Source organism: Solenopsis invicta, chromosome 12, assembly GCF_016802725.1.
Source record: "Solenopsis invicta isolate M01_SB chromosome 12, UNIL_Sinv_3.0, whole genome shotgun sequence".
NCBI lineage: Eukaryota > Metazoa > Arthropoda > Insecta > Hymenoptera > Formicidae > Solenopsis > Solenopsis invicta.
The window spans coordinates 9,063,288-9,085,503 of record NC_052675.1 but is presented as its reverse complement, the minus strand read 5'-3'; the positions used below and the strand labels follow the sequence as shown (position 1 = coordinate 9,085,503).

The following is a 22,216-nucleotide window of genomic DNA, read 5'->3' as shown; positions in this document are numbered from 1 at the left end:
GACGACCTCTAGTGATATTTTATCGAATCTCGAGACGCGTTCGAGCACGTTCGAGCTGATTCGAGCAATGCCGATCTATCGTTGGTGAGAAATTTGATACGTAGTTCCGCCGACCGTGTGTAGATGGCGAAAAATCGCGCAATAGAATCTTCGGGCTTTTGTTTATTGAGAGAAACTACCGCCCTCATACATCCCCAGCGCAAAACGCGCGCGGAGCGCGCCAAAAGCACGTGCCGTGGAGATGCTTCGCTAGATCGAATTGTGCGTGATATTGGAAAGGTCAATCGGGATATTCGGGATTCTCGCCGGAGCACCTTGAATGTTCAGTCATCAGTTTGCATTAATATTATTGAAAGTGCTGTAACTGTCCAAGAATTCACAACCAAGTTTAATATTCAGGTATATCTTTGTCTTATTGTTTGTTTTTTTCTCTTAAAAATTTCTATATTGGATTTATTATAGCGCCTTCAATCTATTAAACAGTTGTTAACAGTAAACTATTTGCCATAAAACTTTTTAAACTTGTATCATAACTTTTCTTTACTTACTCAGGAAAAGATATGTCGTAGACAAATAATTATTTTAGGAAAATAGTATCTAGACAAATACTATAATATCTGCCTGGTCAAATAACTTTTGCCCGTTCATTTGTGTTCAAATGCTATTTTCCTAGGCAAATATCATTTGTCTATTTACCTAAGCAGCTATAATTTGACTAGACAGATAGTATTTGCCTATACTCAGATACTATTTTTCTAAAATAACTATTTGCTTACAACATATACACAAATACTTCAAATACGAGCAGACAGAAAGAGAGAAGATATACATGTGGAATGAATCTTTTGTTTCAGAAAGGGTAGCAAGAGAATTAAGTTTTAAGAATGAAAAAATATGTTTTACCATCTGAGTTGGAACGAAGAAAAAAAGTTAAAGAGATGCGAAGAAATCTTTCGATACTGTGTGATACAGAGGATGACGATTCTTCCGAAGAGCCATTTATCATTGCTAAAGCAATACAAACAAATGCTTGTACGAATCATGATGCATACAAAAACGATAAGAAATTGACAATGTCTTGCAGAGTTCAGTTAATACAATTAAGTGGGGAAATTCTTAAACGCTATTCGCACGTGTTAAAAAAAATCAAGAAGTCAAGAATATCTGGAACATAAGGAATTCAAAAGGTATCGAGAATTTTCCCTAAAATCTATGTCTATTGTCTTGCATTGTTTGAGATAATTGAATTACTATTTGATATTATAATTTTATTTTAGTAATTATTTTATTATGTTTTTAATAACAATAACCATAAACGTATCTTTAAATTAAAAGTGAAAATAAACTGACTTTTGTGGCATTTCTATAAATTTATTCGCACTCTTCAAATGGCCATATAAAGCTGGTAAAAATACAGTGAGAATATGGAGCTATTATCAAAGTTTCACTTGTTTTAGTCTTTTATTAGATATAATAATAACAATAAGAAAAGAAATTTAATAAGCAGATAATGATAAAGAAAGAATTATGTGAATAGAAAATAATACAAATAAAAATGATGTGAATAAAAAATAATGCAAATAATGAATAATAATAATATGAATAATGAATAATGCAAATAACAAATAAAATTTTATTGAAATAATCATCTAAATAACATTATTTGAATAATGCCCAACTTTGTTCTCTGCATTAATGATTTTAAGATTTTTTTGTTTTCATTTAATAACACGAGATCATAGTAACATAATCCACTGTCATTATCATAAAATATTTCCATATTTTTCAAAAAAGAAATGAAAAAAAAAAACTGGGGATTTTTACTTCAATTCTGTTTTCCATAAAATTAAGATTAATACTATTATCTTATTATTGTAATTGTTTTTTTTTTATTGTATTTTTCTGGGAAAAACTTTTTTTTTTATTTTTCTACGCAGTGATTAAAAATACTGTATCTGAATATAATTATGTTATTTAAATTTATAGGTGATCCCTACTACAAGGAGCACGAGTGCAAAGCGTTAAAGCAGGATGGCATATCTATCTGTTCAATCAATTGATAACAGTAAAATTTAGGAAAAATAAACTTTGTACACAATACAATATTTTATACAAATTATTTTTCGTGATATTCACTGCGTTGTTTCTTTCAATATATATATAATTGTATAGACAAATTGAGGCTGTTACAATTAAATCAGCGGTTTCTGGTACATACTGATAGCTGTGTGAAATATTCTCCATTTATTTGTAAAAATTTTCAAAGCATTTTTGACTCCTTCGTGCTCTAAAAAGTCGATAATTGAAATTTTTCTTTTTATATATCCAGTTTGTACTAGAATAAGGTTTCATAATTCTTTTTGCTAATTTAAAAGCATCATCGCATGGCATGATGGAAAATATAATTATTTTTTAGCACACTGTCACTTATTGATACAATGCAGAAATCAAATATTTTGCTTATATTTTTAGATATTGCGGGAATATCTGCGGAAATATGAAGAAATACAAGCTACTATTAAAACTTGACTGAATTTGTCAAAAAAAAGAGTAATGAAATTAAACAAATAAATAGCGAATTTGGTTGGACTGCACAGTGTGCACTGGTGCACATTAAAGTCAACGTACATGAATTGATGTAAGATGTGTGTTCATTGTCAGTATAAATATATAAACAGATTAAATTATAAAATTTTCTCTTTTATGTTATTTGATAAGATACAAGTATTAAAAATTTTGCCAGTCGAGATATTTGCAGTTTATTTTTACTAGATCAATGTACAACGGCTTTAATATGCACTAGTGCATACTAGCGCATCCGACCGAATTCGCTAAAAGGCAATTGAAAAATTAAAAGAAGAATGGCTACAACCAACCATTGAAGCAACTGGTTGAAACGATAAATTCAAATTTTAGGTTTTACAATGTTAGAAATCAGTCGATCCAAAATTTCAGATAGAGAGAATTGATCAATCGCATTAATCAGTTGGTCGAATTGTTAAAATGCGATTAGTCAATTCTCTCTGTCCGAGATATTGGACCGGTGCGAAACGCTATTATCACTTGATTTTTTAAACTAAATTAAGTTAAAATTAATGGCTTATAAATAAATGATTAATGGCTTAACGTTAAAAGTTACATGAACCAAAAATTAACTCAATTCAAAATTAAAATTAAATAAATTAAAAGTCCGTCTTGAAAAATATCCTTCTATTAGATTTAAAAATTTATAATGTTTTAAAGTTAAACTGCTCAAAATAAATTTGTTTGATGATATAATTGTTTTGAGTAATTTAACTTTAAAAAATAATTATTATTATTTTATTTTTAAATTAAGTTACATAAAATAATAAAGATATATTGCTTTTATGTAGAAATGTATTTTTCTTTTATATAAATTTTTAACTAGAAAAAAAGTTATAAATAAAGTTTGTGTTTAAAAAAAAACTAGTTAATCCTTAAATCATTTAAAATTAACAATGTTAAATTAAAAATTATTAACTATAGTCGCGAAGTATGTATGTACATTAGATAGACAAAAACGTCTGATAGATTGATTGTTTATCTTTGTATCTACCAATCTCTTCCTTATTTTTGGAAGAGAACCACAAAATCGTAGATAACCTGTTGCCAAAACTTTGGCTATGTAGTTCAAAGGTTCACATTCTACAGACATAGAGGCGCTTCGAAACAAAATCATGAATGCAAAAGATCAATTTATTTCTCAGACCTGAGAAGGTTAAGTTTAATAAATTTAAATAGTATTACGATAGAAGCTTGGAAGTTCGACGATAAAAATTGGATCACGTGGTACTTCGATTTGCAATCGGGAATCCACTGGTCAGAAGGAAGTAAAGAAGTTTAATACTTAATAAACACAACTTATACGCACGGCGTCGCGTCGTGGATTTGAATAATATTGAACTATTTATGTAAGTTTGATGGCTTTTTCACAACCAAACTCCAGAGGTAATTTTAATGGGAATGCAATACCCTCTTGTCTTGTATTTTGCACATTCATTTCCATTTCAAATCCCTAATTTTGTTTAATTTATAGAATTGCAGAATAGAAAAATCTTGGAGGAGCTGCAGCTGAAAAAGCAGATGTTACTGAAGCAAGGGGTTGCGCCAAGCTTAAACACGTCGCTGGGAGTCTCGTCAACTGGCTCTGCATCAAATATAGCAAGTGTCAATAATAGTCGAGGTGTTTTTTTGTTTCGCTTAATGTTATTGATGTGTTTTTACAGAGTGGACAGTCTAACGATGGTATAGCGATGAGTGCCTCCCAAAGAGCAGCATTGCACAATGCACATGCCGCTTCGTTTGGTTACTTTGTTACCCAGGATTCTTCCTTTGGAAATCTGATATTACCAGTTCTGCCTAGATTTGACAATAAATAAATCGCCTGTACTGAATGTGCAGATGTATATAAGCAATTCAGTGTTATTAAGGATCATATATCAGTAACAAGAATTTTATTTGTCAAGGAATTAAATCACCTTTTTATATAGATATTTGTTGCAGTAAGATTCTCTGTAGAAGAATCACAGTTGACTGCCTTTAAGTAAATAATGGCTGGACTTCGACTTCGTCAATTAGAGGAATATCTGCAGCAATTGGACGTGTTTGAAAATCCAAAAGTCTCGCTTGAGCAATATGCCACCAGTGCACATATCGCGTCGCATTTGTTGTACACTGCACAGACGCACTTTGACGATATAAAAGATAAAAGCGTGGCAGATTTAGGCTCTGGATGTGGCACATTGTCATTGGGCGCCAAAATGCTTGGTGCTGAATATGTAGTTGGATTTGAGATAGATTCTGACGCAGTTGATATTCATTACAGAAATTGCAGTGACATAGAACTCTTCGTCGAGATTGTGCAGTGCGACGTACTACAATATTTACCAGGTATCTATATGTATATAAATATTTCATATTTATTACAGATTACAAAATATGTAGAGTGTTTACGTTACAGGAAAATTTGAAAAATACTTTGATACTGTTATAATGAATCCACCTTTCGGCACCAAAAACAATGCCGGCATCGACATGAAGTTTTTGGAGATGGCAATCAGGCTTTCGTCCAATGCGGTTTATTCTCTGCATAAAAGCAGCACGCGGGATTATGTCTTATCGAAGGCGACGCAGCTTGGTGCGACAGGAACGGTGATAGCCGAACTCAGATATGACTTGCCAAAGGCTTACAAATTTCACAGAAAAGCGTCCGTCGATATTCAGGTGGATTTTATACGATTTGAATTAAAGCGCTGATTTTTTGAAGAAAAAAAAAATACACATGTTTAATTTATTCGAACTTGATGCCTTGAGCCAGAGGTAGCTCGTTTCCATAATTGACCGTAACGGTGCCACGCCGCATATAGTGTTTCCAGGCGTCGCTTCCACTCTCGCGACCTCCGCCTGTGGCCTTTTCACCACCAAACGCACCGCCTATCTCGGCGCCGCTGGTGCCGATGTTGACGTTAACTATTCCGCAATCTGATCCGTGTGGACCGATCCACTGTGTGACAAATAAACATTTGATAAATGAGCTCAAATATGTTGCGTAAATCAGTTTATATGGCGTTGCAACGCACTTATTAGCACAACATACTAGGTATATATTTACCTGAAATACATTTTGGATACTTCTAGTAAAGAGACTACTGCTCAGTCCTTGCTCCACGCCGTTGTTAAGATCGATAGCTTCCTCAAAAGAGTTTGCCTCTAGGATGTAAACGATTGGGGCGAAAGTTTCCTGTTGTACCACCTCTGCACCAGCGGGTAAACCCGAGATGATCGTCGGCTCAACATAAAAACCGGGTCGCTCTATTTGCTTTCCACCGAATTCTATCGTGCCACCGGCTTCCACAGCCTTCTGAATTGCAGCCTGCAGTGAAAAGCGTTGGATTAATCAAAAGGTTCTTTTTCCTGTACGTATTAAAGGAGCGAATGAATTTTTAATCAATGTGGTACTTTGCTTAAAAAAAAATGATGCATATACCTTGTATGCATCGACCGCTGCTTGATTGTGCATCGGTCCGTATAGGACACCGTCATCCAACGGGTCTCCGACTCTTTCTAATATGCTCTTATATGCCGTTTTCAGTTTCCCTAAAAATTTCTATGTAACATATGATAGACTAAATGTTTCCTTATTTATATTTACACTCACCTAGGAATTCGTCCTTTATTTTCTTGTGCAATATTAATCTCCTGGTGGTGGTACACCTTTGTCCAGCTGTCCCAACGCATGAAAAGACCGCTGCCCTCACTGCCATTTCTAAATCGGCATCCTCTGCGACTGTTGACAAAGGAGAATGTGTTATACACAGCACAAGCAGAATTGATATAAGGAGATACGCACCTATTAATGCATTGTTACCGCCAAGCTCCAGCAGAGATCTTCCAAATCTTTGCTGAACCTTGAGAGCTACTTGTCTTCCTACGTTCGTGCTTCCAGTGAACGAAACGAGAGGTACCCTAATACGACAAACGTTGTCATCTATTCTCAACACGACATGTAGGACAATAATGTAATAAATCTAAATCAGAACTAACCGTTTGTCGTTCACCAGAGTCTCCCCGATATCCGGTCCACCTGTGATCAAGGATGCAACGGAGCCTGGGATACCATTACGTTCCAAGACACTCGCCATTATCCTGGTGGTCGCGATAGCTACTAGAGGTGTACTTGACGCCTCTTTCCAGACGATGGTGTTACCACAAACCAAAGCGATAGCACTGTTCCAGCCGTATACCTTAAGACACGACGATCGGTGAATTACAAGCTCTGAAGACGAGGAGTGATCGCAAGATTCTCTAAAAATTATATTTACCGCTATGGGAAAATTGAACGCGGAGATAACACCAACTACGCCTAAGGGATTCCACGTCTCTAAGAGCGTGTGGCTCTTTCTCTCCGACGGGAATACAGTACCGGATAACGTCCGCGACAAGCCGACTGCGTAATCGCATATGTCGATGAACTCCTGGACCTCGCCTATACCCTCCGGCAATATCTTTCCTACGGCATGATGCACTCTACGTTAATTACAAACGGATCTACACTATAGACATTGGTAATTATTTAAAGATAGGGACCATCCTCCAATAATTTTGACCTTGACATATGTTATCAAGCGCATAACCCGGAGTAACCTCCAACAAGTTTTATAGTCGTAGCTCACTCTTCGTTAAAAAGTTATAATTATAAAAAGTTGGTAAAAATTAAAATTTTTTTTTAATTATTTTAAAAAATATTTATTTTACAAAAAAAAGATTAAATAAAAAATAAAGCTCTTGAAATTGTCTACAATAAAGCTTCTATGCATAATTTTCGTAATTGCAATGGTCCCTATCTCTAAATAATTACTTAGATATTTTGATATACTGTAACTATACAGGCTGTTACAGAGAGTAAAATCTCAATGCTTGAAATAATAAGTTTACCCATTTCCAAGGATACTAAGCGTCCTAATGGCTCCAAATTTTTCCTGAGCTCATCCCCAATCTGACGTACGATATCGCCCCTGGCTGGCATCGGAATAGATGCCCATTTTGGCCACGCTTTACGTGCTTCCGTTACAGCATTGCAAGCTTCTTGCGGTGTGGACTCGCGGACCTTCGCTATCACTTTGCCGGTCGCCGGCGATATCGACTCTACCAACTATATTTTATGTCAATTCTATTAATTTTATATAATTATTTATTTGCGGTGTATCCTATCACCTAACGTTTCGCCGTGCTGTTATGTGATTTAAAATTTTTTCTTAGCATTCACAATGTACCATTATCTATCTTGATAAGACTAAATCAACATTACATACCTTGCCAGATCCACCCCACTTTCCGTCGTAGAGACCAGGATTTTCGATATTGATACCTAATTGTTTTAAAAATCCATACTTTGGATCAGTCACTAAGTGTCTCGTCATCTGGAATTGGGAAACGTTGCGACTTTTTCTCAACAATAAACGTGACATTGTCAGTCGCTCCTTATTGACTAGTTGAGCCATCGAGCATGAAGTCAATAAATAGCTTGGGTTATCGTCGAAAAGGCATTTATCGAGAGAAGAGAGGGAAAGAAGAAAAGCGATAAGAAGATATCTCAGCGCCGTATCTGAACACAACACTAATTACAAACAAGTTACTGTATTGCAACTTTGCGATAAAACGCATAATTTTCTAATCATATTTTTATTTATTTTGCTAAAAATGAATATTTCCAAAACTTTGAGTAATAGATATAAACTGAAAATTTGTCTATTTATAAAAACATAGTTACAGACATATACAGAAAGACGCGTTTTATTCGCAATAATAACATTTACAACATCACAAAAAGATGATGGCAGTGGTATACACAGAATGGTAAATGTTTACAAAAGGTTTTGTCTTTTTTCGTTCCAATACGGGTAATGTCTTGTATCTGTATCTAGAGGCACTCTTAGGAGAAATTCAGTGGAAATGTCAATTTCATATAAATGCCATTGTATAAGTCTTATGAAATAATTTCATTGCAAATTCCCTTTCAAATCGTAATTCGCGCTTCAACCCGGTCTACACAGCTGGTAACACCTTAAATCTGAAATGAGCTGGAGTACTGATCTGGTCAAAGTTGGCTGGTCCTGAAAAAAAAATGTTACAAATTATTTATGTGATTCTATTGCATGCTTAATGTCGATGCTAAGAATATTACATACTGTAGATTTGTCAAAGTTTCCTAACAAGGTGGCTCTCTGCATATCGTCTACACCTTCACAAGTTGCCAAGAACGTTGGCAAAAAATGGCCAAAAAACCACCCTATGTTAACAGATGCTAGACTATGAATAGCTGCAGCTATCTCATCTGCTAACAAGTTATGGGACCTATATAAATCATAAAATATACACAAATGAACATATTAACACAAGTACATTTTAAGTAAAAATAATATCGATACCTACTGTTGAAATAAAACTGTGAACAACGCCATCAGAAATCTCTCCAGAAGATGAACCTTAAATACGGCCCGTTGATAAAGTCGCCATCTGATATTTAACTGTTCGAGGCTTTGCAAGCTCTGTCGGAATATATTGACGTCTGACTGAAGCAGAGCTTGACCAAAAGCCTCCAAAATTGCTACTAATTCCTCTTTGTGCTCGACAGGTTCGTCTTCTTCAGGATGTCCGAGAGTTCGCAATACCGAAGTATTATAGAAATACTGCCATCGATGCATAAGAATACTACAAAGTAAAGCAAAAGTTATGGTTTTTATATAAAAATGAAATATGTGTTATTAATATATTACCTGTGAAAGAGTTTCAATAAAACTAATGTCGTATCCGGGTGGGCACTTAGGTTGTTTCCAACAGCAGGCCATACTTGACCCAAACATAAATTCGTTACTGAAGGGACAAATGCCTTAAATGCATTACTAGGTGCTGATACGACGAGTATTAAAATTTCCAGTAACTGATCTAACGCAGGGCCAGCAGAAATATTTTCCCTATGAATGAGAAAATTTGTATTTTATTAAAATTGTAACATTTTAATCCTCAGCATGTAATACAATTTTTTATATTATAATATTATACTTTGTACAAACCTGGTATAGAGTTGCAGCATGCCTTGAACTGCGTTTTGCATAAATTCAGGACCCAATTGTTGTTGTAATACTGAAAATGCTGAGTGTAGGAAGCCAAGTAACAACTCGCATATACTCTGGCACCTTATCACACAAGACAATAATTCTAATGTCCTGTTTATGATTGATTCTAGACACGAGTGCAACAACTTTTTTATAGTCGTAGACGATGATGTACAATCTTCTAATAGCTGAGTCAATGGCATTATTGTAATTGAAATTGTTGCTTCTGAAGGCACTGGTTGCCCTTGGATTCCGAGAGGTGCTGACAGAGCTAATATCATAGTACCTAGGTATACAAAACGTTTTCAATTTTTATATATATTTTTGTTAAAGAAAAGGATTAAATAAACAATTTTAAAGATTTACAAAGATATGGCTCACCTAACAATCTTTGCCTCGTTGCTGCGTCACCCGGTGGTAAGATAATTCCATTGATCAAGGCCCTACGTAGAACTTTGATCGTATCTGATTTCAAGTACGGATACATGCCCATAGAAATGAGATTCCTAAAAGTCGGTTGGTCCCACAAGATGGGTTTCAAAATGGCGGTGATACTTTGAAAAAGATGAATGGCAGAGTGGATGAGATTGGAAGGAGGTGGATGATCACATGACGCGGTGTACGTCGTTGCCCAAATACATGAATCGATGCAACGCTGACAAAGCGTTTCTTTAACTTTCTCCGGTCTTCTAGCTATCCAATGACACCATGCTTGAAGAGCAGCCAAAAACTGTGAATGTCTAATAGTACAAATCAATACATAACAAGTACTTGCATGTCATGATAAATTTTTGGTTGCTTTTACATGCTTAAAAACATGCACCGTACAAACGATTAAAAACTTACACTTCTATGAGATCTATTACTATAGCGGCTGGTTGAATCGCCGCTTTGTACAATTGATTATCTCTCGCAAACATACACGCTTCCAAAGTTTGTGACACAACTTCCTCGGCTAAGCCTTGATCGACATTTGTTTGATCTCCTGTTGACACAAGTAATTATTTGATACAATCTATATAATCAAACTGATAAAATCATTTGATTACTTACCGATAAAAAGAGAATACAGCCTAGTTAAAGCTTGCGTAGTCGACGCAAGATCTCTCAGATGTGCATGTACATTTGATGCCTCTGCATCATTTAACAAAATAACTCGACCATTGGCGACTGCCGCGCCTAATTCACCGAAAACGATTAATCCCTCTCTCCACGAACGATACTAAAAAAATATCCAATATTATGAATACACTAATAATTATAAGATATAGATACAATCTGCTAATTGAAAATTACCAATAGCGTAAATATTGGAATAGGTGAGATGTCAGCGATCTTTGCTAAGCATTCTATATTACATCTCAGAAAATGCTGCCACTCTGTTTCTTCCTGAAAAGAGAGATCATGAGATTTGCTACAGGCATGTAATAATTGGCGTAAGAATTTATCTAACATTTATAATTAAATTTACATTTTCGTCCAAGCTTTCCGTGTCGAGATCTCTCAACACCCGAGCGTTGAGTTTAAAACTCATTTTTTGTAAAATCCGTTCGGCGAGGGCTAAGGCGACAGCAGAGTATCGCGACTGAGTGCTCTCCAACAGAGTGGTCCAAACGTCTAGACAACGCAGATATCCGTTTACAGTAGACGCTTGCTGGAATGTATGATGGCATAATACTTCCAATAACGTATTTACTGGAAACTTGGAGCTTGACTCCATCCTCTTCATGTGATTTGTTATAAATAATTGCAAAAACTCTGTCATTTTCTCCAAGTAGCTGAAAGAATGCATTTTACTTTGCATGTTTAGAATCTATTGAGATTTTTCATAAATGCGTTTGATACGTACCTCTCCTCTACCGAGTCTAAACGTTCCATTAACTGGAATAATCCAATGCCATTTTGAAATATCTCCAGTAACAACGTGTCAGTCGCGTCGGGCGAGCAGAGCGGTCTGTACAAAAGCTCATTGATTGTAGTCAAAGCTTGAACGGCCATCTCAATCTGCTTGCCATTCTGTGAAAATGTTGATAAATGTATAATTCGTTTCATCACTCTCATTATGTTTTATCAGGAAAGTAAAATTCTACCATCGCATCGTGGTACTTGGCACATGAAAATATGGCATCTAATAAGTTAGTGGATACGTTGCTCGGCACGTCTATCCAGCTAAACAGATGCGCCAAAACTTCAAGTGTAGCCGTGCAGACTTCACTGGTACCGGTCGCTAATCCCTCGACGTCCAGCATTGCTCGTACAGGTGCAAGACTTTGTCCACTGGTAGGTGATGGAGGTGGCGTCACAGTTCCAGAACGGCTTTGCAATTTTGTAGTTTCTTTCAAAAGAACTTTCAAAAGCAATAGAGTTAATCACAAAATAATTCACCAAGTGTTTGTAAGGTATCTTTGACAATGCTTACCCATAAGTGTATCCAAAGTCAGAGGCACTTGTGCACTTAACAGCCTAAACAGTTCACTTTTTCTGTGCATTGGTAAATCCTCCCTTGGTGTAGCTAGTTCCTCTGAAGCTGTTCTCAAATACACGAGTCCCAGCAGTCTTGTGTGTTTGTGACTTAGTAACTGTTTCACAGAAACCAGATTGTTATACAGCCAGATGCATGTAACATATATTTAACATTTGGGATATTCTCTATTTGCAAACCTGTAAAATGTTGGAGTAAAAATCTGGATAGAAATGTGGCCAGTCGTGTCTCGCTATATCCACTACCAATTTCACTACTTTGTTCCTCACGAAAGATGCGACGTCTCTCTCTAGCGAGAGGGTGTACAAAGTGGATCTTGTGAGAGCTCTATCTTCCCACGGAAGAATGGGCCATCGCCTGCTGATGGTCGTCTGTCAAATAATTCAGATTGAACTGTGTCACATCGCCAAAGAAAGTGTTATATCAGAGAGTATTATTATCCACAATCTTTAGCTGGTGTAATTACCTCCAGAGTGGACAGAGCGAACATACTGACGTAGTGGTTGCTCGTGGAGGACAAGAAGTGTAGACATGGTTTCCAGGAATCAATCTGTCCGGCGAACTCCTGAAAGCTGCGTTCTATCGTGCGTTTCCTCTCGTTCGTCGTCTCCGTGCAGAAGAACTCCGTCATAAGCTGTTCCAGATTCTGCAGCGCGGCCACATCGTCGTCCTGTAAACGTTCACACACATCCCGCGTAAACCTTTTCCATTTTTAAACATCTCCCAGGTTGCACGATATCAATAAAAGATACGGGCGTGTCATCCTTTAGTCGCAGACACAATAGGAAAGATCGCTCGAATCTTCTTACCATGGTAGCCTCCAGTGGGAGGTGTCGCACCACGACAGAATGCAGTGTAAATATATAAAACGTGGTAGAGGTTAGATCTTCACTTGTCGGATGTCATTTTTGATCATCGGTCCAGACGTCCGAAGTAGTCCGGAGCGGACTCGGAAGTCGGAGCTGCTCGGAGCCGAGGAACGTACCGCTGAACGTGGATCCGTGGTGTCCTCTGCGCAGTCGCGTGCGCAAAATGTTCGCATATCGCGCAGAGAAGGATGCTGTCTGATGCTGTCGATCAGCAGAGAGATTCGCGCAACCGGAACTCGGATCACTAGAGTACCTGATTGGATTGGAGCGCCCTTTAAATAAAGATGCGCCTATATATCGAGCTGATCGAGCATCTGACGCGTGCTTTCGCGTCCGTATATATTGATATTTATTTATTATATGTCAGATATTAATGTCGTCAAGCTTTGATCAGTTTCCGACGATTCCTTAAAATAATATAATAACGAACGCGCATATTTTTACATGTATACATATATGAGATATTGTTTTATTTACCCAAACAGCACAGAACCCAGTCAGAAATAGTTCCTCGAAACGATGTCGTTTCGACATCGTTAAGATCGATTCGAAACTTACGTCAAAATTATAACATTTCCGAGTAACCAAAGTTGCGTATGTAAAGAGTATAATGGAAATTTCATACATTTTTTAATATTTTTGGAAAGTATATGTAATAAATAATCTTATATTTTGGAAAAATTTGTTTACAGATCGAATCGATATTGATTCGACATCGATTCGACGATGCGATGATGCAAAAAGAAAATTAACTAATTGCAATTCTACTTTTTCATCGTTTATTTTTATTATTTATTACATGAAAAAAAAGTAGAATGATTTTGGCATGTAATGATTTATAGAATCGACGTCATTCGACATCGATTTGAACAATAATTTTATTAGTTATCTGAAATTTTTTCAGAATTTTTATATAAATTGAAACAATTTAGAAATATTGAAAAATCCATATTTTTACTCTGAATTTTTCATATTTATATGTATTTTTAAATATTCTAAAGTTTACATTAAAAAATCTGAGAACTATTCTAAAAAATATGTTATACAGAAAATTGGAAAAATTCCAAGAAAAGTTTTCATTGGAGTATATAAATTTGTCTCAGATTTTTAAATAAAATTTTCAAAATTTTTAGATATTTTTTAGTCATTTCTAGAATTTTTCTGTAATATTTTATAGTTTTTACAAAATTTCTGTTTTTTTAATAAAATATTAGAATATTTCAGGATTTATGCATACATGAAAAATTTGAAGAAAAAACTTAATTACTTAATATTTTTGAAAAATGTTCTGTAATTCGTATAAAAAGAAAAATTTTTATCAACAATAGAGCTAATGATATCTTTCTTCTCAAACCGATTTTTCTAGTTTTATCTTTTTTGTATACCAAAGTTATTACATACGTTTTATAAACTATATATTTTTCTTCCGATGTTTATTTTGAAATAGAATTGTTGTAGCATGAAATACCTTGTGTGTTTGAACAAATTAACTAAAGCATCCCAGGTAGCAGACAGTCGTCATTTTGACGTCTTTTTCCGGTCATAATTCGTCACTGACGTCATGTATCCATTAAGTGACGTTTATTTAACGTTAATTTTAACACGTTAAAAAGACTTTGCAATAATGACGTAATACTAACGTGAAATTTATCATAAACTTGTACATGCGAGCAACTTTCCCCAAGTAGCAGACAATCATTATTTTAACGTCTATATTCATTTATAATTTGTTACTGACGTCATATATCCATTAAGTGACGTGTATTTAACGTAATTTTAACACGTCAAAAAAACTTTGCAATAATGATGTAATATTAACGTGAAATTTATCATGAACTTGATACATAATAAAGTTAAATTACATGAGAAAGTCGCGAGAACGATTTTCTTCATTAATAGTTAAATCATCTTTAATATTTAATATTAATTATAAAAAATAAAAATAATAAATAAAATATTAATATTTTACCTAATTTAAAACATTGTTTTAATAAAGTTTTATGATCGACCACCTGAGCTTAATTTTTGTACACAGAGAACGCGAGAACAGTGTGATACGACCACAAGTCGCGACTCGTCCGTAAAACGGATAGAAAAAGTTAGAAAGGGCATGCGCACTATTGGACATATTGCGACACGCGACCGCACACCGCACGCGACCGGCACAACCGGCATTGTTTTTGAGAGTCCGTTTGGAGCTGCTTATGTGTTCGCCCGTTACATATATATTTTTGAACCTACATCACAATCGGCCGTCGGGACGAAAACCATCGTTAACCTTGAAAGCTAGAACTATACTGAAAGCTAGAACTATACTGAAAGCTAGAACTATATTGATTTAATGGCCAAATCGTCTCCGCCTTGACTAGTCCAGGCAAAGGAAGAAGAAGGCATTGTTTAAATTCAGGTAATTTTTTTTACTACAAATTTTTTGTTAGAAATGTGAAAATGATATCTCACACTCAAAAGGATTTGTGGCATTGAACAGATCATAGGTATCCTTTGTGATATGTCATATAATTTTTATGATAAATGCGAAACAAATAAGAACGGCACAGTTAACAATCCTCCTTAACCTCATTGTGGTTTGCTACCATACATACAAACATATTCACGTTTGTTGTTTATTCTTTTTACTTTATGCAATTATTTTGTGCACTGTGTAAAGCCCATTCTACAATAGCCGTAAACACAAAACCGTAAGATATTGTAACACCACGCCTTATAATTATACGGTTTTATGTGACGGCTATTGTAGAATGAGTTTAAATTGCATATTCAGCATTGCCATTCACATATTCGCAATTTGTAATTAATCCTGATTATATAGTTTAGATAAGTTATATATTTCATTTCTAATGTTTACTACGAGTACTATTTATTCCTTACATAGAGATTTCCTATTTTATCATCCAAATAAAAAAATAATATATTTTAAGACAGTTCTTTGACAGAAAAGTTGTGTGCGGGAATGATTTTATTATTGATTTTATCATCTGTATCGTGTTCGTATTAAACATATAGGAAAAAACAAAGATGTTCACTGTTATTCAGTTTGATGAAAAATCTGGGGCAAATTTGGCCGTTGTCAGCACTAAATGGTTGACGCCACTCAAGAAAGAAGTTTTCTGGCCACCATATAAAAACGTATCAAGTTTTAACAAAGCGTTAAAAAAACATGAAGATGTTAATGAAAATGAATGGACATTATACAATGTGCAACGAATTTTTTATGAAACAGGTAAATTTAACTAATTTATATTTTTGACTTAATTCTCATATATGTTTTGGAACATTGTACAAAATGTACATGCAAATTAAAGTCAGATTTTCAACATATATTCTAAATGTAAAATTTTAATATATTAATTTATGAAACATATAAATTTTGCTTTTATATGTACAGAATTTTTTATACTTTTTAGACAACATAGAAGTAGCGCAAAAAAAAGCAAAAGAGGCGGAAAATACGAGTGATTTATATACGGATGTAGACTGTAATACAATAAGTAAAAGAAAACGGCAACCACCACGACGTCTCTATGATTCTGATAATTCATCAACTGAGGAAAGCCAACCAATTTCAAATTTTGAACGTCCACCTCCTATAAAAAGGATTAATTTTAATAGTAAGTTATGTTTTTTACAATGTACACAAATTTTCTTAAAGTTTACTTATATTTTCATTATATTTTTACAATAAGTATATTAAACTAATATATGAATAATATAAGAAATAATAAATTTGTATTATTATGACACAGAAATTTTATCGATTAAAGTAGATTTTGATGTGCATAATTTTTTTGATATTAATTAATTATTAAATACATCTTCCACTATATAAACTACATTGTCCAATTTAAAAGACAATCGTAATCTAAGAACTATTATTTTTAATTAATTTAATCCTTAATTGTATTTAATAATAATGTTACAAGCAAGTAATGTTACAGTCTTAAAAAGATATCAAGAATTAACTTTAAAAAATTTTATTTCAGTGCAATATTTACAGTTTTTTAAGATTATTATTAAATCTGACAATCAAATTAATTTGAAATATTATTTCTGCCTTTAGTTTAAAATTGCGTTTTAAGTCTAACAACCATGTTGTCTACAGTGCATGCAGCTTACAAAATATGTATTTAAAAATTCATTGATATAAAAAATATTATTGAACACCAAGATCCACTTTGACCGAAAAAGTGGCATTTCTTATTATTATTTCTTTTTACATTATTTTGATTTTCAGACCACTTTGCAAACAATGAAGTTTCAGTGCCAACTACATCAAATGAAAAAGGTTAAATATAAAATATTATATTGTACGTATATAAATAGTTATATAATATTTTAATTTAATGTAATTACAGATTCTTCTCAATATATTAATATTATACCAGACATTTTAACACCAAGAACGTTGAATAGTAATGAATTGGATGAAGGAGGTAAAAATTAGGGAATCTTATATTTTTAAAATTTTCAGTTACTGATTTATATTTTTTAACGTTTTAGCATTAAATTTATATTTTAAATTTTTACGTTTTAGCTTTAACAATATATTTTATATATATTTTGTTTTAGCAATTGGAAATAAAATGTTAAATATTCTAATTACTATTAAGGAACAAAATAATCAAATATTAGCTCATATAAGGAATACTCAACAAGCAAGAAGTGTTGTCACTTTTACATTACCAGAAAATTTACCTCTTCATCTACCATTAAAAACAAGTGAAGATGTCAATCTGTTAGAAGAATATATTAATGACGAAACTAATTGTTCTAATTTGGTAAATATTGAATATATTTTTAGTCTATTTTTCTATGTGTGTGTACGCATATATTTTATTTTATATATCATATGTGCTTTTTATGTATTAATGTTAAACTATTTTTAATTATTTCTTTTTTATAAGACTTATTCGCAAGTTTTATTTCTAGTGCTCATTTCTGTCCAGTTTGGGAGGTCGAGACACTACAAACAAAACTAATAAAATCTTAAAGCAATTGCTTACCGATGATTTATGTAAAAATTATAGTTTTTATGGAAAACGATTGGGAAAAAAATCTTTCTCCACCTTATTGATGAAAAATATGGTTATAAGTAGGACACTTTTAAAAATATTTTTTTATAAAAAAGATATTTTATTTTAAATAATTAAAATATTTAATATCTCTTTTCTAAAATTAAATAACTTTTAAATAATTTATAAATATCAAAATAATTTTTTTATATCTCAATTTGTTATCAGACGCAGTTAAAGCTACAACACCAGGGGCTACCAATCAAGCTATTGAAGATTCAATTAAAGTCTGGTTGAAACACGCTCCTCAACGTATAAAGAAGAAATCTAATTAATTTAAAATGTCTGTGATGTTATATAGAAAATCTTGCGTTGGAAAACGACAATTATATCGAAGAATTGCCAACGAAAAGGTAAAATTGTTAAAAGAATTAATGGTGTCAAATTCTCAGGAATATAATGAAGTAAAAAATGTTAATGAAAAAGAACAGCAGTATGAGAGACGTAAAGAAATAATATTAGATGATGCTATTGACAATACTATTGACACCAACATTAATACTATTGATAATACTATTGACACTAACATTTGTGATAATAATCATATTTCAAATCAGTTTTCCTTAGTTTCAAGTTTTGATTTTAAAAATGTAATTAATAATACAAAAGATGAAAGCACATCTCATTCTAATCTTCGTGAATTGATAAAATACTGGGCTATTATAAAACATAATATAACTCACTCAGCCTTAACTGATCTTTTGCATATCTTACATGGATTTCATCCTACATTACCCTTAGACTCTAGAACTTTGTTACAAACTCCACTTACTATCAATAAGAAAAAATTAGATACAGGAGAATACTGTCATATTGGTTTAACACAGAGCTTACGACATATTTCTAAATTTCATGTTGGAACTACTATCGAGCTTAGTTTCAATATAGACGGTCTTCCTTTATTTAACAGTACAAATAAACATTTATGGCCTATTTTAGGTATGGTAAAAAATATGCAAATACCTCCATTTGTTATAGGAATCTTTTATGGCAAATCTAAACCATATCCTTTACATTTATATTTAACAGATTTTGTAGAAGAACTTTCCATTTTGTTAAAAGATGGACTTAAGGTAAATGACAGATATTTTAAAATAAAAATTCATACTTTTATATGTGATGCTCCTGCCCGAGCTTATATTAAACAAATTAAAAATCATAACGGATATTCTTCTTGCGAAAGATGTGAAGAAGGTGGTGAATATGTAGAGGGACGTATTATTTTTAAAAGTACTTATGCAGTCAGAAGAACAGATGAATCATTTCTTTCACAACGAGATGAAGATCACCATATTGGTGTTTCACCTCTTCTTCAATTAAAATGTAGAATGGTTACACAATTTCCACTTGATTATATGCACGCAGTGTGTTTAGGTGTTACAAGAAAACTGCTACATACTTGGGTAAGTGGTAAGGGTAATGTTAGATTATGTTACCGTTCAATTAATTCAATATCTGAAAATTTAGTAGCCTTTAATTCATTTATACCTTCTGAGTTTAATCGAAAACCACGAAGTTTAACAGAATTGTGTAGATGGAAAGCAACTGAACTTAGAAGTTTCTTAATTTATTTAGGACCTGTTGTTTTGAAAGATGTTCTTGATATAGCAATTTATGAACATTTTCTGTTATTTCACTCATCCATGTCTATCTTGTTTTCAAAAAACAATATTAATAATTTTGGTTTATCATTAGTTCAGAACTTACTTGAAACTTTTGTTAACCATGCAGAAAAAATTTATGGTCTTAAGTTTCTTGTTTACAATGTCCACATATTATGTCACTTGACAAGTGATGCAAAAATATATGGATCTCTAGATAATTGTTCTTGTTTTCCATTTGAAAATTATTTGGGCTCATTAAAAAATTTAATAAAATCATCTAGGAAACCACTTGAACAAGTATGTCGTAGGCTACACGAAATATTTTTAACAAATAATTATTATCATGAAGCGGATATTTCAATCCGCAAACATTTTATTGAACATAATAATGGTCCCATATTAATTAACATTCATGTTTTCAAACAATTTAAAAAGATTAGTAATATAAACTATAGTTTAAGCATTTATTCACATTGTATTGTTGATTCGCATTTTTTAAGTAAAACTAATGAAGTAGTGCAACTTAATAATATAATTTTAACAACAAATGGTTCTACCAAACTAATTGGAAAAAAATATGTTTCATCCGATTCATTTTACTTATATCCATTTGATTCAAGACAATTAAACATTTTTTGCTTATCAAACTTATCTAAACAATTAGAGATGTGGGATATTGAAGATATAAAAGCAAAATGTATTTTACTACCGTTACATAATAATAGTTGTGTGTGCTTTCCTCTTCTTCATACGCAGAAAGAATGATTTTACTGCAGTATTTAAAAATTTAGTTACAAACAGATCAGAAAATAATTTTATGTTAAACCATCAAAATAATTATGTAGAATACCCAAGTATGATAATGTTGTTGCACAATTTTGCCATTTTAGTAATTAAATTAAATATTCTCTAATAGAGTCCAAAGCAATTTTTTAAATGTTTTAACATAATTACTTTCAAATGTGTATTTCAGCAAAATTGTTCTTTCCGTGTCTATTATATATAATAAATTACAAAATAATATAATTAAAATATTTCAAATTATTAATTATGTATTTTTATTGGATTATTGTAATCATGTTTTTTATAGAAGTTTTAGTTTAACACTTAAAAAGAAAACTGATAGTGTTTCATTAAACTGATTACTATATCAGTAATGATTACTATTCAGATAATGAAATATTATCAGTTACTAATATAGTAATCAGTTTGAAACACATAATAGTTAAAAAAACTTTTCAGTTTATTGAACACTTCACATTTAAAAAAAAGGAAAATTTTTTTCAAGGAAATATTTTTTTGTTTTTCCTCAAATATAAATTTTTTATTCGTCGATATTTGTTAGAGATAAGTGACTTGCCACGATTGTGCCGCCTTCTGCGGTGTTATCTTTCTACTTTTTAGTTTGCCTTTCCCGGTCGCAACGTGATTGTCGCGGAGGAGACTTCTTCTCTGTATATTTTACATGTGCAATATACGTTTGATTGGAACTTGATCTCGTTTAATCGACTCTCTGAGTCGCGAATCCTTAGCCCTAACAATATCTTAATTTTTGAAAATTAAATACATGTGAAAATTAACTGTACTTATATTAAACGTATTCAAAAATTGTTAAAATTTTATAAATTTTAATAGTGTTTAAATATATAATTTTTTATTATAATTTCAAAAATAAATATTATGATACATAAATTTTGCATTACATTATTGCAACCTACCTTTTAAAATCTAATCATTTTTCCAATCTAGTTTAATGATGTTTTATACAATTTAATGTTTATATCTAATGTTTAATATAATATAGTAATATAGTTTAATATAATTAATGGGGTAAAATGTGATAAGATTTTAATTTGTACTTTAGGAAAATATATCATTTTAATTTAAAATATTTACATGTTTTTTTAAAAATATTTTATAGGTACATCTCGAAAAGAATATTTATTTTATTATCTTATCCTTTTTTAATTTTGTTTAAAAATAATAATAATAATTATTATTATTATTCTAAACTTATGCTTCATCTTTAATTAAGTTTCAGTTATGCTACTGGAAGCTAAAGTCATGTAAAGTACAATTTTATCAACTTGTAATATGCATATCAGATAGCAAGGGTACATTCAACAGACTCAACAGTTGAGAAAGCGCTCTAAATTTAAAGGATTAATTAAATAAATACCTCAATATTTTAAGTCTACTAAACGCGTTTATTTGTCGTCAAAATGTCGTCACAGACCTTATTTTAACGTTAAACTGACGACAAATTACATCAGCTTGCTACCTGGGATATATTTTATTTACGTTATTTTGTAAATTAGAATAACGTCAAATTGACATTACTGATGACGTCATTGATGACGTCATTAATGACGTCAAGTTGACGTTACTGGTGACGTTATTAATGACGTCATTGATGACGTCTTTAGTCTGTGACTTAGGACCGTCAAAATCACGTCACCTTCCGGTTAATTTTGAGTATAAATGACGTAAAAATCGACGTAAATATCACGTTATTATGACGACTGTCTGCTACCTG

General features: G+C 32.5%; 5 protein-coding genes and 2 long non-coding RNA genes across 9 annotated transcripts in view; 5 read left to right on the top strand and 2 right to left on the bottom strand.

Annotated features, from left to right (window-relative positions):
- The first annotated feature begins 9 nt into the window (after positions 1–9).
- On the top strand, positions 10–2,213 carry LOC105195437. Its single transcript, XR_850701.3, has 3 exons — positions 10–399; positions 855–1,187; positions 1,987–2,213. It is a non-coding gene; the product is annotated as an uncharacterized LOC105195437 (long non-coding RNA).
- A 1,483-nt stretch (positions 2,214–3,696) lies between these two features.
- LOC120359172 (rRNA N6-adenosine-methyltransferase METTL5-like) lies at positions 3,697–5,297 on the top strand. 2 transcript variants are annotated; one of them, XM_039455839.1, is made up of 4 exons: positions 3,697–3,932; positions 4,058–4,182; positions 4,248–4,911; positions 4,982–5,297. In XM_039455839.1, the coding sequence occupies exons 3-4, from the start codon at positions 4,572–4,574 to the stop codon at positions 5,275–5,277; spliced, it is 636 nt and encodes a 211-aa protein (XP_039311773.1). In that variant the 5' UTR covers positions 3,697–3,932; positions 4,058–4,182; positions 4,248–4,571; the 3' UTR covers positions 5,278–5,297. The 2 variants fall into 2 exon arrangements, with proteins under 2 accessions (XP_039311773.1, XP_039311772.1); XM_039455838.1 differs by having other exon boundaries at positions 3,697–3,969.
- On the top strand, positions 3,942–4,400 carry LOC120359099 (SOSS complex subunit C homolog). The gene is made up of 3 exons (XM_039455417.1): positions 3,942–3,969; positions 4,058–4,182; positions 4,248–4,400. The coding sequence occupies exons 1-3, from the start codon at positions 3,942–3,944 to the stop codon at positions 4,398–4,400; spliced, it is 306 nt and encodes a 101-aa protein (XP_039311351.1).
- Positions 4,917–8,192, bottom strand: LOC120356859 (putative aldehyde dehydrogenase family 7 member A1 homolog). Its single transcript, XM_039455837.1, has 9 exons — positions 7,833–8,192; positions 7,456–7,672; positions 6,843–7,030; positions 6,565–6,764; positions 6,371–6,486; positions 6,179–6,307; positions 6,008–6,117; positions 5,633–5,893; positions 4,917–5,524 (listed from the first exon to the last, which is right to left on the bottom strand). The coding sequence occupies exons 1-9, from the start codon at positions 8,019–8,021 to the stop codon at positions 5,312–5,314; spliced, it is 1,623 nt and encodes a 540-aa protein (XP_039311771.1). The 5' UTR covers positions 8,022–8,192; the 3' UTR covers positions 4,917–5,311.
- LOC120359173 lies at positions 6,245–7,470 on the top strand. Its single transcript, XR_005576003.1, has 2 exons — positions 6,245–6,481; positions 6,582–7,470. It is a non-coding gene; the product is annotated as an uncharacterized LOC120359173 (long non-coding RNA).
- A 110-nt stretch (positions 8,193–8,302) lies between the features above and the next one.
- LOC120359171 (exportin-6-B-like) lies at positions 8,303–13,140 on the bottom strand. The gene is made up of 16 exons (XM_039455836.1): positions 12,927–13,140; positions 12,584–12,787; positions 12,297–12,488; positions 12,055–12,214; positions 11,726–11,982; positions 11,485–11,651; positions 11,107–11,413; positions 10,932–11,024; positions 10,689–10,857; positions 10,482–10,620; positions 10,017–10,375; positions 9,594–9,921; positions 9,297–9,494; positions 8,953–9,231; positions 8,709–8,874; positions 8,303–8,633 (listed from the first exon to the last, which is right to left on the bottom strand). Exons 1-16 carry the CDS (start codon positions 12,927–12,929, stop codon positions 8,556–8,558), a joined length of 3,099 nt encoding a protein of 1,032 aa, XP_039311770.1. The 5' UTR covers positions 12,930–13,140; the 3' UTR covers positions 8,303–8,555.
- Positions 13,141–14,488: 1,348 nt separating this feature from the next.
- LOC120356861 overlaps positions 14,489–22,216 on the top strand; it is a 78,936-nt gene continuing 71,208 nt past the window's right edge. Inside the window, exons 1-8 of one of the 2 annotated variants that reach the window (XR_005576098.1) lie at positions 14,489–15,393; positions 16,011–16,227; positions 16,412–16,615; positions 17,239–17,289; positions 17,360–17,437; positions 17,574–17,782; positions 17,934–18,096; positions 18,245–18,429. Coding sequence is in view for 1 of the 2 variants with exons in the window: in XM_039456286.1 (XP_039312220.1) it covers positions 16,023–16,227; positions 16,412–16,615; positions 17,239–17,289; positions 17,360–17,437; positions 17,574–17,782; positions 17,934–18,096; positions 18,245–18,351 (1,017 nt within the window). In the remaining variant the exon portion in view is untranslated. Of the gene's footprint in view, positions 15,394–16,010; positions 16,228–16,411; positions 16,616–17,238; positions 17,290–17,359; positions 17,438–17,573; positions 17,783–17,933; positions 18,097–18,244; positions 21,168–22,216 lie in introns of those variants that run through there. The other variant, XM_039456286.1, reaches the window with a different exon arrangement.

Coding starts and splice junctions, on each gene's coding strand:
- LOC120359171 (XM_039455836.1), bottom strand. Junction 9,922..10,016: donor AACGAGGCAAAGATTGTTAG/GTGAGCCATATC, acceptor TTGTATACCTAG/GTACTATGATATTAGCTCTG. Junction 8,875..8,952: donor TTCACAGTTTTATTTCAACA/GTAGGTATCGAT, acceptor TGATTTATATAG/GTCCCATAACTTGTTAGCAG.
- LOC120359099 (XM_039455417.1), top strand. CDS start 3,942: ATGGCTTTTTCACAACCAAACTCCAGAG. Junction 3,970..4,057: donor TTCACAACCAAACTCCAGAG/GTAATTTTAATG, acceptor TTTAATTTATAG/AATTGCAGAATAGAAAAATC. Junction 4,183..4,247: donor CTGGCTCTGCATCAAATATA/GCAAGTGTCAAT, acceptor GTGTTTTTACAG/AGTGGACAGTCTAACGATGG.
- LOC120356859 (XM_039455837.1), bottom strand. CDS start 8,021: ATGGCTCAACTAGTCAATAAGGAGCGACTGACAATGTCACGTTTATTG. Junction 6,765..6,842: donor CGTTCAATTTTCCCATAGCG/GTAAATATAATT, acceptor TCGTGTCTTAAG/GTATACGGCTGGAACAGTGC. Junction 6,487..6,564: donor ACTCTGGTGAACGACAAACG/GTTAGTTCTGAT, acceptor TTGTCGTATTAG/GGTACCTCTCGTTTCGTTCA.
- LOC120359172 (XM_039455839.1), top strand. CDS start 4,572: ATGGCTGGACTTCGACTTCGTCAATTAGAGGAATATCTGCAGCAATTG. Junction 4,912..4,981: donor CGTACTACAATATTTACCAG/GTATCTATATGT, acceptor TTTACGTTACAG/GAAAATTTGAAAAATACTTT.